Here is a 15,313-nt window from a genome sequence, read left to right on the forward strand (position 1 = left end):
ATACACACACACACACACACACACACACACACACACACATATACATTAATTAAATAAATAGTGATGTCACTGAAAGGAAACAAATACAAAATTGAGGGCTTGTTTATTTATATCCTGCCTTATGCAAAAGGAATTTCAGTTGGCTATCACTTCCAATTTCCACTTAAGCTTAAAAAATCCTACATAATCAGAAATTATTCTGAAATCATATATTATACAAGTCAATAAAAATCCCAACAATAAAATACTAATGTGAGGCTACGATTGTGGTAGAAGTCCATCTAATGTTAAGAAACAAACAACTGAATGATGAAAGAAAAACATCCTCTTTAAAATATGGTGTTTTTTCCTTCTTCAATAAACCTCCTCTATAATGTGGGGAGGGAAAGATACACTATTGGGAGTCTACCTCTATTGCATGAAAGGTCATATACCTTGAGGGTGGTCTTTTCTTCAATGCTGGAGTAGATAACAATATGTCCTTCCCAAGATATAGCCAAATTAGGAATGGTCAGGAACAGAGAACTCTCACAAGGTGGTCGTAAAGTCCTCATGTACTGACCTTTCTGAATGGTATGTATAATCACCGTTCCATCCTACACACAGGATATATCAGAAAATGAAAAAGACAAAGAAAAACAACAGCAAAAAGGAATAAAAGTAGAGTGGGCCAGATAAAGAAATGTCGGAAAGGAACCAAGAACATGATTATTCCATCAAGGATATATGCACCTTAGGAAAAATTCCAACTTTGAAATTTCAAATAGTATTTTATTTCCTAGAATGCCCTCTTCCCTTAAATAATAAAATGAATAAAATCCCAAAATGGCATTCAGTTTTTTATTTTGCAAGGTCTATTCTACTTTTGCAAAGTCCTATACAAATATGGTATAACATTTCTATACTTTTATCAATTCCTCTGAAAAACATTTTAGTTATAAATGTTGGTAATAAATTTGTAGATAAATTAATTAGTATTTCTTAAAGGTGAAATCTTACCCTTGATCCCGACACTGCCATGTCTAGCTCAGTGCTGATGCCGACACTCAATACCTCATCGGTGTGTCCGTAAAGAATCTGAAAAGGTTTAGATGCTAAGCCCACAGGAACACCTCCCTAATAATAAAAGAGAAAAGCAAAGGTAAAGGTGGTTTCTTGTTTTCTGTTTTTCATAAGGTTTATTTAACCTTCTAATCACATTTAAATGAAGGTTCATTTAAACCTTCTAATCACAAACTAACATTGCAACTAGGTACATACCACTGAGTCTATTCATAATAGTACTCATTCTTACATTTCTACTTGGATTTCTGAATTATTCTCCATCTCAAAAACTTAACTAAGCTCAAAACCTTAACATAAATTGTTGCAGTGTTGACAGTCTTGGATTAATTTTTCCAAGTATGTTATTTCTCCTTTTAATCTACAGATTTATTCTTCCTTAACTTCAAATAAACTTTTCGTGTTATATCTCTGAATAACTTTATTTTTTTGAGACAGGGTCTCATTCTGTTGCCCAGGATGGAGTACAGTGGCATGAACATGGTTCATTGTAGCCTCGACCTCCTGGACTCAAGTGATCCTCCCACCTTAGCCTCCCTGAGTAGCTGGGACCACAGGAATGTACCACCATGCCTTGCTAGTTTTAAATTTTTTTGTCGAGATGAGAGTCTTGCCATGTTGCCCAGGCTGGTCTTGAACTCCGGGACTCAAGCAATCCTTCCGCCTCAGCCTCCCAAGGTGCTGGGATTACAGGCATGAGCCACCACGCCTGGCTGAATAATGTTTCCATTTATTGGGATCGCTGCTTCAGGGACATCAATTTTCTTTATGCTGACTGTCTTTGATTTTTATAGCTATCATTCTTTCTCTAACTGCTTTAAAGTTACTTTTTTATTGGCATTCACTTTGATTACATCTTTTTTTCCATGCTACTAATTTCATTTGCAGCCACATCAAATCTCTTTCTTGCAGTTTCTGCTTTAGGTTTGTTTGCGTTTGTAATGGTATTTTTTTATAGGTCTTGGCTGCAGCCCTTTGAAAAAACATTTGTGGGTACACAGTAGGTATATATATTTACGGGGCATATAATGGTATTGGTTTTAATCTCAGCTTGATTCTTCTGCAACCTTCGTTTTCATCTTACAATGCTATTTTATCATTTCATCTTTGATCTTCCATTTTATTGAACTACCATTCTTATGCTTTCCTAGTAACACAATTGTATTGCAAAAATTGCTCTCTGAGTCATCTTCCAGAAGAAAGACTCTTTCTTCATGTCTTTAGCATGCTTTGTCTTTAGCATAACACATTTGTATGCTATTTGTTTTATTTGAATAGTTGCTATTTGTATTTGTGATTATCCTAGACAACTCTGCCCAGACCTTCTACCTGTTCCATGCGGTATACATTAATTCCCCTTGACACTCTGCTACCTGTGACACATTTGTCTTCCCCTGTGAGTATCAGTCTGAGTGCTTAGTGCACTATATTTAACTTTCAAAACTCAGGTAATTCCTTATGGAAGTAATTCCAGTTCTAGAGAAAGAGGAGCCCTTCCTAAATTTATTTGGTAAAGACTGCATATCCCCATACTAAACATGATAAAGACAGAACAAAAATATCTATTTTACTTAAGAGTAATCATTAAAGTACTAGCTAATAAGATACATCAGTAAAGTGTAATAACAATATACCATAAATTATGTGGGTTTATTATAAAAATTCAAGGATGGTTCAAACCTAGGAAATTTCTCAATATACATAATACATTACATCAAGAAAAGGTAAAAGAAAAACTATAAATAAGATAAATGGGGAAAAACAGCTGTAAAGAACATTATTGGAAATATAAAATTAGAACATGGACTGTGGATTAGCTAATGGTATTTTATAAATGTTAAGCATTCTGATTTTGGTAACTTCGCTGGGTTTATGTACAAGATTGTCTTTGTTACCAGAAAATACACACTGACCTATTTAGGGGTATAGGCATATGATGTCTCCAACTTTTAAATGGTTAAAAAAAATAAGATGTTGTAAGAGGGAGATACTAAAAGAGACTGCTAAGACACATGATACAAAATATACTACTTTTGCAAATTTTTTACAAGTTTGAAATTTCATTAAAACTATAAAGTTACCAAAAGAAAAAAATAATGGCAGTGTTTTCACTTAAATGTGAAAAACACAACCAGTGAAACCTAACAGCAAACACTATACTAAATGGTAACATTGGGAAGGCATTTTCATCAAAATTAGATAAAGGCGGGGATGCTCACTATAATTTTGTTTACCTTATTGTATTAGCTAATAATGTAATATGGTAAGAAAATGAAATAATTAGTATATTAGAAAAGATAAAGCAAATCACTTTTATTTTCAGATCACATGATTGTATTATCTCCCTTATCTTATTTTCAGGAAATCCAAGAAATACTAACAACCATGAGAGTTGATAAGAGGATTTGGCAAAGTAACTTATAGTCAAATCACTTATAGCTTTTCTTTATATTAACAATAATCAGAAACAAAAATGATTTTAAAATCCCACTAAAAATAGTAATAGAAAACATGATAATTTTTTTTTTTTTTTTTTTTTGGAAGGGGGTTTGCTCTGTCGCCCAGGCTGGAGTGCAGTGGCCGCATCTCAGCTCACTGCAAGCTCTGCCTCCCGGGTTCACGCCATTCTCCTGCCTCAGCCTCCCGAGTAGCTGGGACTACAGGCGCCCACCACCTCGCCCGGCTATTTTTTTGTATTTTTTTAGTAGAGACGGGGTTTCACCGTGTTAGCCAGGATGGTCTCGATCTCCTGACCTCGTGATCCACCCGTTTCGGCCTCCCACAGTGCTGGGATTACAGGCTTGAGCCACCGCGCCCGGCCGATAATTTGAAGTAAGTATCACAAGGTATAGGATCTAATGAAAAAGAAATAAATTTTATCAAAGGACATAAAAAGGACCTGAAAAAACATGGAAAGACACTTCCTATTTCTGTAAATAAATAACTATAAAAATATACCAAATTATCGGGAGGCGGAGGTGGGCAGATCGCTTGAGCCAAGGAGTTCGAGACCATCCTGGGTAACATGGCACAGACAATCATTTTGTCTCACTAAAAATACAAAAACTAGCCAGGCGTGGTGGTGCATGCCTGGAGTCCCAGCTACTTGGGAGGCTGAGAAGTGAGGATTGCTTGAGCCTGGGAGGTCAAGCCTGCAATGAGCCATGATTGTGCCACTGCACTCCAGCATGGATGACAGAGTGAGACCCTACCTCAAAAACAAACAAAAAACAAAACAAAATCCCAAACCAAATTAACACATAAATTGAATACAATTTCAGTAAGGCTAAAATGGAGTTTTTTTTTGTTTTTTTTTTTTTTAAAAAGAGGGTATGGGGCCAGGCGCAGTGGCTCATGCCTGTAATCCCAGTGCTTTGGGAGGCCGAGGCAGGCGGATCATGAGGTCAAGAGTTCGAGACCGTCCTGGCCAACATAGTGAAACCTTGTCTCTACTAAAAATACAAAAATTAGTTGGGCGTGGTAGTGTGTGCTTGTAGTCCCAGCTACTGAGGAGACTGAGGCAGGAGAATCGCTTGAACCCAGGAGGTGGAGGCTGCAGTGAGCCAAGGTCGCGCCACTGCAGTCTAGCAGGACGCGCGACAGAGCAAGACTCTGTCTCAAAAAAACAAACAAAACGAAGCAAAAAACAAAAGAGGGTATGGTTAAAACGTAAGTTCATATGTAAGAATAAATACCTATATAAGACTAGCTGGGACCATTACACTTTAAGTGTAATGCTTTCTATTCAGAAGTAAACAAAGCCTTATCCAATGTAGATAAATAAGTTATCAATAATTTAAAGATTGTAATATAAGAAATAAAACAAAAAAAAATTAGAAGAAAACAAATTTTTTTTTTGAGATAGGATCTTGCTCAGTCACCCAGGCTGGAGTGCAGTGGCAGGATCTCAGCTCACTGTAGCCTCTGCTTCCCTGGCTCAATCAATCAATAAATTAAAGATTGTAATATTTCTTTATTTCCCATCTCAGCCTCCCACGTATTATAGCTAGGACTACAGGCATGTCCTACCATGCTCAGCTAGGTTTTTTAAATGGAAGAAAATTTCTAGATACTTTTTGTACATTTGTAGTGGGAGAGAGCCTGTTAAGACAATGCAGAAAACATAGAAGCTGGCCAGTTGCAGTGGCTCACGCCTACAATCCCAGCACTTTGGGGGGCTGAGGCAGGCGGATCACTGAAGGTCAGGAGTTTGAGACCAGCCTGGCCAACATGGTGAAACCCCATTTCTGCTAAAAATACAAAAAAAAAGAAAAAAGAAAAAAGAAAAAGTAAAAAAAGCCAGGTGTGGTGGCACGTGCCTGTAATCCCAGCTACATGGGAGGCTGAGGCAGGAGAATTGCTTGAACCTGGGAGGTGGAGGTTGCAGTGAGCTGAGATCATGCCATTGCACTTTGGCCTGTGTGACAGAGCGAGACTCCATCTCCAAAAAAGAAAAAAAACAAAACAGAAGCTATTTAACAAAAACGATACTTCCTGGACCCATATTATTATAAGAATGCAATCAGGTTGATGAAAACCATAAATCTATAATTTCTAGTAGTCCCACAAGAAAGAAAGTAAAATGTTACTATGCTAAAAGACAATAAAAATAATTACTGTTTTCCTGGGAGAGGTAAGAAGGAAGAATCTTTGGAAAGCAATAGGGAATAAGGTAATGAATCAGACAGTAAACCTAGGAAAAAATGTGGTGACTTGGACAGGACAAAATGTGGGTAAAAAGAATACAAAGGAGCTCAGTCACTACCAGAAAACAATTCGATGTCCTAGTAGAACATTTGGCTAGTATTTTCAGGGTCAATCTCTGATCTAAATCAAGAACATTTAAATGTGTGACTACCTGTTGTGTTATTTGCCATATCATACATGTAGTATCTCTGGAACCAGAAATCAAATGTATTCCACAGTAATCTGTAGCTAAGCAAGTCACAATATCTGTAAGAAAAGGAATTAAATAAAATGAAATGCCTCGTTTTGCTAAAATAGAACTTTAAGAGCAATTTTTGTTAATGTTCAAACCATTCCTAAATCAGTCATGCCAACAGGGAGAAATGTAGGCATGGTACTGGAAAAGCATTGGGGAAGAGAGTCACAGGAAAGCAGCAGAATCAAAATCACCTTGGAGAGCTTTCTTTGAAATCACCCTCCTCTGAGCATGAGAAGTAGACATGCGGTGTGGGGAATGACTACCACAATCTTGGGAGGAGGTTAGATAGTTTGAGATAGATCCCCAGTTAATTTTCATATGCACTTTTGCCTTCTCATCCCCATTCACCTTCTACTGCCATTGGGAACTGTAATCCTATAGAATATATGTCCTTAGAAAAACTGCACGTACTATACTATAAATTCACAATACAAATATACTTTTCCTAAACTGCAAACAGCTGAGGTAAGTGATATCTTAGGATTGACTGGTACAGAATTAGCAGCAGACTCCATTTTCCTTCCCCAACAGGTTTATTAGAAAAAAATCTACTCAATGTTTTATTCTTATATTGAAGATTGATACACTAAGAAGTAGCAGATTAAAACTACATTCAACAATTTTATCACTCTCATGTTTAACTGTTAACATAGTAAGAGGGCAGTTGATGTCTTATTTAATGACAGCAGATTTTGTTACCATTTTGTCTTAAAATTCTTACTTTTATCATTCATTTAAAAAAAAACTTAGCCTAACATTTCCAGATGCTATGAAGCTGTATTTAATTTATATGGTGCTTTATTATACCCAAAATACATGAGGCACTCCTATAGAAAGCATATATTTATAATCTTACACAATAAAAAAGTTCACTAGGCTTAAGCCTAGTAAAATTTAATGCTCTTTACGAGGAGCATGTACTACTTTTACAGTTAAGAAAAAAATAAAAATTTTGAGCGTTTTTGGAAAAAAAGCTAATGCTTACCCATATGCCGGATGATGTGTGAGATAATTTTGCCTTTTGTAAGTGACATCACTTGAATGCTATTATCCCAGTATCCAGCGCTGAAGAGCAACTTTGCATCATGTGATACTACAAATAGCTTAGAAGTGACCTCTAACCCGGGAGCAAAAGGACCATTCATACTGCGCTGAGTTCTGTAAACACAATTAAGTATCAGACTGTTCCTTAAAAGATCATTTACACTGATACGAACTGTTCTTTTTAAACCTCTCTAAAAAAGAAATAAAAACTTAGTCCCAAATGTCCTATTTGAAATGTCTATTAATAAACGATAGACTTGCAGAAAATACGTCACCTCACTGTAATATTTTTCATAAAATAAGAATATACACAACAATCTCAAGTGCTAAGCAAAAAAAAGTTGAGATCAGTGAAAGTATGAAAAATGCTTAAATCTTGGATTTCAAAGACAATTTAATAAAATTGGCAATTTTGTAAATGGCAGCCTTAAAGTTTACAGTCTAGTAAAAAACTAGACAGGATATGCCAGGACTAGGAATATCAGAAATAAACTTAAACCAGGGATGTCCTACACAAGGTGACGCATAGGAGATAAATCAGGCAGATAAGTGTGTATCTAACAACACTTAGGATGACTGTTCTCCATTTGAATCAAAGCAAGCATGCTGGTTTTGTCAGCTTCCAAGTGCAATACCTGTGAGCTTAGCCAATCTAGATTTTTCAGAAAGACAAGTGATTGCAACTCAGTGTGTATATAGAAAACGAAGGCTAATTCTCATACTCTAGCTATAAAACTTTATTGGTCGATATTAATTTGCTGAGAATATGCTTCTTGCAAAACATAACAGTACTATGTGGGATAAGAAAGAAAAAAAGACATTTTCCCTAATCTCATGAAGTTGTATTCTAGTTGAGGAAGACAAAGGTACAATGATAATAATTACAACATTTTAAATAGTTTTCAAATATATGGTGTAATTTGATCCTCAACACAGAGTGTGATTTTTTTTTTTGAGACGGAGTCTCGATCTGTTGCCCAGGCTGGAGTGCAGTGGTATTGATCTCGGCTCACTGCAAGCTCTGCCTCCCAGGTTCACGCCATTCTCCTGCCTCAGCCTCCCGAGTAGCTGGGACTACAGGCGCCCGCCACCACACCCAGCTAATTTTTTGTATTTTTAGTAGAGACAGAGTTTCACTGTGTTAGCCAGGATGGTCTCAATCTCCTGACCTCGTGATCCGCCCGCCTTGGCCTCCCAAAGTGCTGGGATTACAGGTGTGAGCCACTGCACTGGGCCATGATTTTTGAATTTTGTTTTAATTTTAATTTTTTTGAGACAGAGTCTTGCTCTGTTGTCCAGGCTGAAGTGCAGTGGCACAATCTCAGCTCACTGCAACCTCTGTCTTTTGGGTTCAAGCAATTCTCCTGCCTCAGTCTCTTGAGTAGCTTGGATTACAGGTGCCCACTACCATGCCTGGCTAAATTTTGTATTTTTATTTTTATTTATTTTTATTTTTTTGAGATGGAGTCTTGCTCTGTCGCCCAGGCTGGAGTGCAGTGGCATGATCTCGGCTCACTGCAAGCTCCACCTCCCGGGTTCACACCATTCTCCTGCCTCAGCCTCCTGAGTAGCTGGGACTACAGGCGCCTGCCACCATGCCTGGCTAATTTTTTTGTATGTTCAGTATAGAAGGGGTTTCACCGTGTTAGCGAGGATGGTCTTGATCGCCTCACCTCGTGATCCACCCGCCTCAGTCTCCCAAAGTGCTGGGATTACAGGCATGAGCCACCATGTCCAGCCAATTTTTGTATTTTTAGTAGAGACAGGGTTTTGCCATGTTGGCCAGGCTAGTCTTGAACTCCTGACCTCAGGTGATCCGCCTGCCTCAGCCTCCCAAGTTCTGGGATTACAGGCGTGAGCCACTGTGCCCAGCCATGAATGTGATTTAACTAGAAAAAAATATAAGGAAACAAACAGGACAACTCAATGTAAGGGAAACATCACTTTAAGTTAGAACATAACTTTTGGAGATTAAGACACATAGGTCTTATTTTTAAATAATAAGGTAGAATAAAATTACAAGGAAGTCTGTTATTCCTAATGTAATTGCATTTTTATAACTGATATTATGGAAATTAAGTTTTGTATTTAAACCAATATAAATTCAGGACATAACTTAAAAATAAGGGAAGGTTGTGGGGGGAGGGAATGGAGGGAGGAAGGAAGGAAGAAGAGATAATCTGGATCTTAAAACATTACTTTCAGGGCTAGGGGGCCTATAATCCCAGCACTTTGGGAGGGTGAGGCGGGTGGATCACTTGAGGTCAAGAATTTGAGACCAGCATGGTCAACATGGTGAAACCCGATTTCTACTAAAAACAAAAATTAGCCAGAGAATCCCTTGAGCCTGAGAGGCAGAGGTTGCAGTGAGTGGGGATTGCGCCACTGCACTGCAGCCTGGGTGACAGAGCAAGACCCTGTCTCAAAAAAAATAAAAAAATATTTCTTTCAGAATAACATGAATCAATTAATCCAGTTTTTTTTTTTCCTGGCAATAAGGTACCTGGTATAGCTGTTTTGCTTTAAATATTCATCTACTTACTTTGGATTTGTCACAGTTTGATCCTTGATGAATGTAAAGTAATTAGAAATGTTTCTGTCATAAGGCAACCATCCATGGGTTCCAATAACAGAATTCATGCTTATTGTTATCTGTAAAAGAACATATGAAGACTGAAATTAAATGAAATATTAAGGAAAGCAGCCCAGAATAACCAGATGCTCACATGACATTGGCATTTATCACTTAGGGAATACTGTGAGACTGTGTACTTCAAACATGAAACGCATTAGGAACATCTTAAGATAATTCAAACAGAAAAAGTTCTTTGCTTATCTTTTATTTTCACTGCGTTGCCCAGGCTGGAGTGCAGTGACATGATCTCAGCTCACTGCAACCTTCAGGCATGTGCCACCATGCCTGGCTAATTTTTGTATTCTTTGTAGAGACATGGTTTCACCATGTTGCCCAAGCTAGTCTCCAACTCCTGGGCTTAAGTGAGCCTCCCACCTCGGCCTCCCAAAGTGTTGGGATGACAGGCATGAACCACCACATCTGGCCTTATTTATCTTATTGTAAGAAAACTTGACTTTTTTTTTTTTTTTTTTGAGATAGAGTCTTGCTCTATCACCCAGGCTGGAGTGCAGTGGCATGATCTCAGCTCACTACAACCTCCTGGGCACAAGCAATCCTCTGACCTCACCCTCCTGAGTAGCTGGGACCACAGGCATGCACCACCATGCCTGGCTAATTTTTTGTATTTTGGTGGAGATGGGGTTTCGCCATGTTGCCCAGGCTGGTCTCAAACTCCTAAGCTCAAGCAATCCACCCACAGCCTCCCAAGTTCTGGGATTACAGATGTGAGCCACTGCGCTCAGCCCAATTTATCTTTCTTTAGGAATATTATTTTTTCTCATGATTTCTCAAAGTTTATTAGCAGTTATTAGCTGGCAGGTAGAAGAAATTCAGGGACCAGTCTTACCATAAAAATGTAATATATATCATTTAGAACATAAATCAGAAGCAGAATTTACAATGAATTGTTAAGGTCTCCCTGTAGTGACAGTCATAGTGAGTAAGTTCTCTTCTCTTCAAAATGAAAAGCCTTTATCTTCTTGATTATAAAAGTTAACAAGTTACCCCACACAAAGGAAATTCTGGTAACTTTAAAAAACGCAGGCACTTTGTAAGGCTCAGGTGGGAGGATCACTTGAGCTCAGGAGTTTGAGACCAGCCTGGACAACGTGGCAAAACCTGATCTCTACAAAAAATACAAAAATTATCTGGCCATGGTGGTGTGTACCTGTAGTCCCAGTTACTCAGGAGGCTGGGGTGGAAGGGTCACCTGAGCCCAGGAGGTCAATGCTGCAGTGAGCTGTGATCGGCACTCCAGCCTGCGTGACAGGGTGAGACTCTGTCTCAAAAAAAAAAAAATATATATATATATATTTATACATATGTATTACAATTGATATTCACAATATTGCCACTGCTCAAAAAGTACTATTTCTATTTTTGTATATCTTTTTATTTTTATTTTTGTTTTACTTAGAAGGAGTCTCACTCTTGTCATGCAGGTTGGAGTGCAGTGGCGCGATCTTGGCTCACTGCAACCTCCACCTCCTGGATTCAAATGATTCTCCTGCCTCAGCCTCCCAAGTAGCTGGAATTACAGGCGCCTGTCTCCACACCTCTCTAATTTTTTGTATTTTTAGTAGAGACAGGGTTTCACCATGTTGCCCAAACTGGTCTCGAACCTTTGACCTCAAGTGATCCGCCCGCCTTGGCCTCCCAAAGTGCTGGGATTACAGGCGTGGGCCACTGTTCCCAGCCTATTTTTGTATATCTTTTTAGATTTTATTTTCTGAGCAAATGTTGCCCAGGCTAGTCTTGAACTCCTGGGCTCAAGCAATCTGCTTGTTTCAGCCTCCCAAAGCACTGGGATTACAGGCATGAACCACCGTGCATAGCCAAAAAGTGGCTTTTAAAAAATATTTATTTCCTCTTTTTTTTTTTTTTCTTCTAAGTTGTAATGAATATAGACATGGCAGTGTAAAAAAGGTAAAAATCAACTTACCAGTAACTCGGGGCTGCCTTGAGACATAAAAGAACGATACTGATTTTTGGGGACCGTGGCCTTTAATAGTGGAATACCATCACTAATCCCCTGTAAAATAAAAGAGGTTTAGTGGCTGGTTCAGCTCATCTTTATTAGGTACAAATTACTGAAAACCATTTCTTTAAATAAGGATGAATCCTGTGATACATCATTTTACTCTCTTGAAACATCTAATCAATTAATTTAAAATGAAGGAAAGGAATTATATACCATCTATAGGTGGCATACTTGAAACTTCTGAAACCCATCACCTTATATTCAATTACACTGCTTTTACAAAGAGACATAGATTTCAAAGAGCAGCAATAATTTAAAACAGCCAATGATTTAGGATCTATCCTAAGTTATACTGACATAAATATAAAGCAGAAAATATGGATCATATAAGATAAGCCAAATGAGAAAACTGGTCATAATTTATAGAAATTTCCTTTTGGGTCTAACTTTCAAAAAACATATCTAATCCATTAACTGGGATACTTCCTGAAAGCCACAGAAGGACCAGAAAATAAAGACAGCACTCAGAAAACATCTGCCATTATCTTATAACGATGTGAAAGAGAACAATAATTTGAACTCAGTTCCTTGATGTGACAATAGTTCACAAGTGATATCTAGTATTTACTAGGTAAATGATAACATTATTGGGTATGCGCTATGTATCAGGTGTTGTTCTAAGAACTTAATAGGAAGTAAGTAACAAATTATAAAATTCATTATAATTTATAGAATTATAAAAAGTTGGTGATTATCTTTTCTCTTCATGTTGTGAATTAATCCAGAGAAGAATGACTTGCATTTGAACAAGGCAAAATGAAAATGGTGCCTGAAAAAAACCCATTTATTAAGCCCTTGTTTTCACTACTACCTCTACTTTCTTCACAATTTGAACACCTAGGAAGAGATGACCTACAAAAGGCCTTCTTTTTTCATATTAATATATGGGGAAATACCTCTTACGAGAATGAAAAGGGATTAACAAGTTATTGGTACCTAAGGAAATCAATTGTGTTCTTTATACTGATCCAGATACTGAATGTGTCCTGGAGAAAGCTACTATGTGACATGGTGGGTACAGAGAAGGGCAAATGTGTTGCTGCACCTGCAGATGGAACTTGGAATGTACTATATTACAACAAAAGTCACAAATGATTAGGTAAGATGAAAATAGTTCTATTGGCATTATAGAATATAGTATTGCATGTCCATCAGATTATGGATCAAATAGGGTCTCATGTGTTGTTTTACATGCAGTAAAGAGTTAACAGAGCAGTCCTGAGACTGCCATCATTATTATAGAAAGGCCTACTTGCAAGACTGGCCTTTGGTTGGCATCTGGGACTTGGCTGGCGAACAGTTCCTCCTTACACTGATATAAAACTTTCCCTCAATGACAAGGGTGGCTCACTACACCTAGACTGTTTGTGCAAATAGTATGGTTTATGTTAAACACTTGTTTTTCTTCTGGAGTCCGGAATTTTGGTATGTGCCAGGCAGAGGGGTGTGTATGCGACCAGCCTCCAATAAAAACCTTGGGCACTGGGTCTCTAATGAGCTTCTGTGATGACAAAAAATGTGTTTCCACGTTTCATTACTGAAAGAATTAAGTAGGTCTTATGTGACTCCACTAGGAGAGGTCTCTTGAACACTTGTGCCTGGCTTCCCCTGTACGTCACACCATGTGCCTTTTCCCTTTGCTGATGTTGCTTTGTATCCTTTCACTGTAATAAATCTTAGCCACGAGTACATCTACTTGTTGAATTCTGTGAGTCTTTCTGGCAAATCACTGAACCTGGGGATAGTCTTGGAGACTCCCAACATATCCTGGGAATTGGTTACAATTTCTGAGCATTGTTTTTATGTGTTCTGAGTTCTACGCACCTAACTCAGATACTTTTGGAAACAACCAAGTTTGCAGAATTTGTATTGCAACCCTAAATAACTATTTCAGTAAACATGGATTTAGGAAAAGAGTGACAGATTAATTTTGAAATGCTTTCACAAACACGTGAAAGCATTTCCATACCAAAATGTAGTGGTGTACCACATAAAAACGTTTAATTCTTATATCAATTAAAAAATACAGTGATGCTTACAATACTGTTCATTTGAGTAAAATTTATTATAAAACTTTAACTTTTTTTTTCTTTTTTGAGACACAGTATTTTATTTTTTTTGAGACAGAGTCTCGCTCTGAGTGCAGTGGCATGATCTTGGCTCACTGCAAGCTCCGCCTCCCGGGTTCACGCCATTCTCCTGCCTCAGCCTCCTGAGTAGCCGGGACTACAGGCGCCCGCCACCACGCCCGGCTAATTTTTTGTATTTTTTAGTAGAGACGGGGTTTCACCATGTTAGCTAGGATGGTCTTGATCTCCTGACCTTGTGATCCACCCGTCTTGGCCTCCCAAAGTGCTGGGATTACAGGCGTGAGCCACCATGCCCGGCCAAAGCTTTAACTGTTATAAAACTCATAAACATTTTTTATACTACATTATCAAAAAATAGAATTTTTTGATAATTGATTTTCCCATGGTTATTGAATCTGAGAAACATGCTGCAGTGATACTGTAATGCAGGGTTTTACAAACTACAACCTGTGGGACAAAGCCAGCCCACCACCTGTTTTGTAGGTGGTGGGTGAGCTAAGAATGGGTTTTATATTTTTAGATGATTACATTTTAAGTGGTTATATATGTACCTACAGAATATCTTTGAGTTTGCCTTTTGGCCTGCAAAGCCCAAAATATTTACCAGTTAGACCTATCTCACTGCTGCACACTTTTCAAATAAGTTATTATTTGACAGAAGAAAAAGTTTACCAACCTCTGCTGTATTGCAGAGACTGTTCAATGTATATCTTCAAACTTACTAACTTTTTATTTTCAATTTTCTTTTTGTGAAGGGTCAATGCTATCTGTCCTAACCACATTCACAGGAATGAATGCATTTTATAATCACATTCTGAATTACTGCAAGTAATTTAATATGTACATTTAAACATTTGAATTTTTTACTTAAACTCTTTCAATTACACCATTAACTACTCTTGTTTTACTAGACTACTCATTCTATCAATTAACAATGTGACTTATTAGGATCTATTTTATATATGAGCAGACATTATAATTAAGAGCTATTAAAATATTATCTCCATCTACATATCATCTCGAGTGTCACAAGAAGCATTTTAAATCAAATTATTTATTCTTCTTTGTCAGGAAAATGTGAAGTAGATGAAAGAAAGCCAAGAAAAACAGTTCAGACTACCACTCAGCAGCAAACAAAAACTTCCAATAAAAATGTTTTAAAAATCCAACAAGATTATTACTGTAAAATTTACTATCTTAAATTAAATACTATAATCCTTACTTCCCATTAAATAATAAAAAGACTTTAAAATGTACAGAATTTAGAGAAAACTTTTTTTGATATTACCAAGTTGGATATTACCTCTATAAAAAATGACTTGAGTTCAGGAAGGTGTTGAAACAGGTTTAGAGTTGAAGTGTCTATTTTGGTCGGCTTCTGCACTGCTTCTTCTGCTGATAATCTTGGAGGGTGTGGTTCCTTCAAAATAATTTTAAGGAAAAAACAATTCCATATCTATATTATTAATCTGTCACTATGTTCCTTCATATACACT

General features: G+C 37.4%; 1 protein-coding gene across 1 annotated transcript in view; it reads right to left on the bottom strand.

Moving 5' to 3' along the window:
- The window catches only part of NBEAL1 (neurobeachin-like 1), a 204,259-nt gene that overhangs the window by 8,508 nt on the left and 180,438 nt on the right, over positions 1 to 15,313 (bottom strand). Inside the window, exons 43-49 of the mRNA XM_011992490.1 lie at positions 15,121 to 15,237; positions 11,629 to 11,718; positions 9,594 to 9,703; positions 6,993 to 7,165; positions 5,921 to 6,015; positions 1,000 to 1,116; positions 435 to 596 (exon numbers count right to left, since the gene is read on the bottom strand). Of these exons, the coding sequence (XP_011847880.1) occupies positions 435 to 596; positions 1,000 to 1,116; positions 5,921 to 6,015; positions 6,993 to 7,165; positions 9,594 to 9,703; positions 11,629 to 11,718; positions 15,121 to 15,237 (864 nt within the window). The remainder of the gene's footprint in view (positions 1 to 434; positions 597 to 999; positions 1,117 to 5,920; positions 6,016 to 6,992; positions 7,166 to 9,593; positions 9,704 to 11,628; positions 11,719 to 15,120; positions 15,238 to 15,313) is intronic.

This window comes from Mandrillus leucophaeus, unplaced genomic scaffold, assembly GCF_000951045.1.
Source record: "Mandrillus leucophaeus isolate KB7577 unplaced genomic scaffold, Mleu.le_1.0 Scaffold411, whole genome shotgun sequence".
NCBI lineage: Eukaryota > Metazoa > Chordata > Mammalia > Primates > Cercopithecidae > Mandrillus > Mandrillus leucophaeus.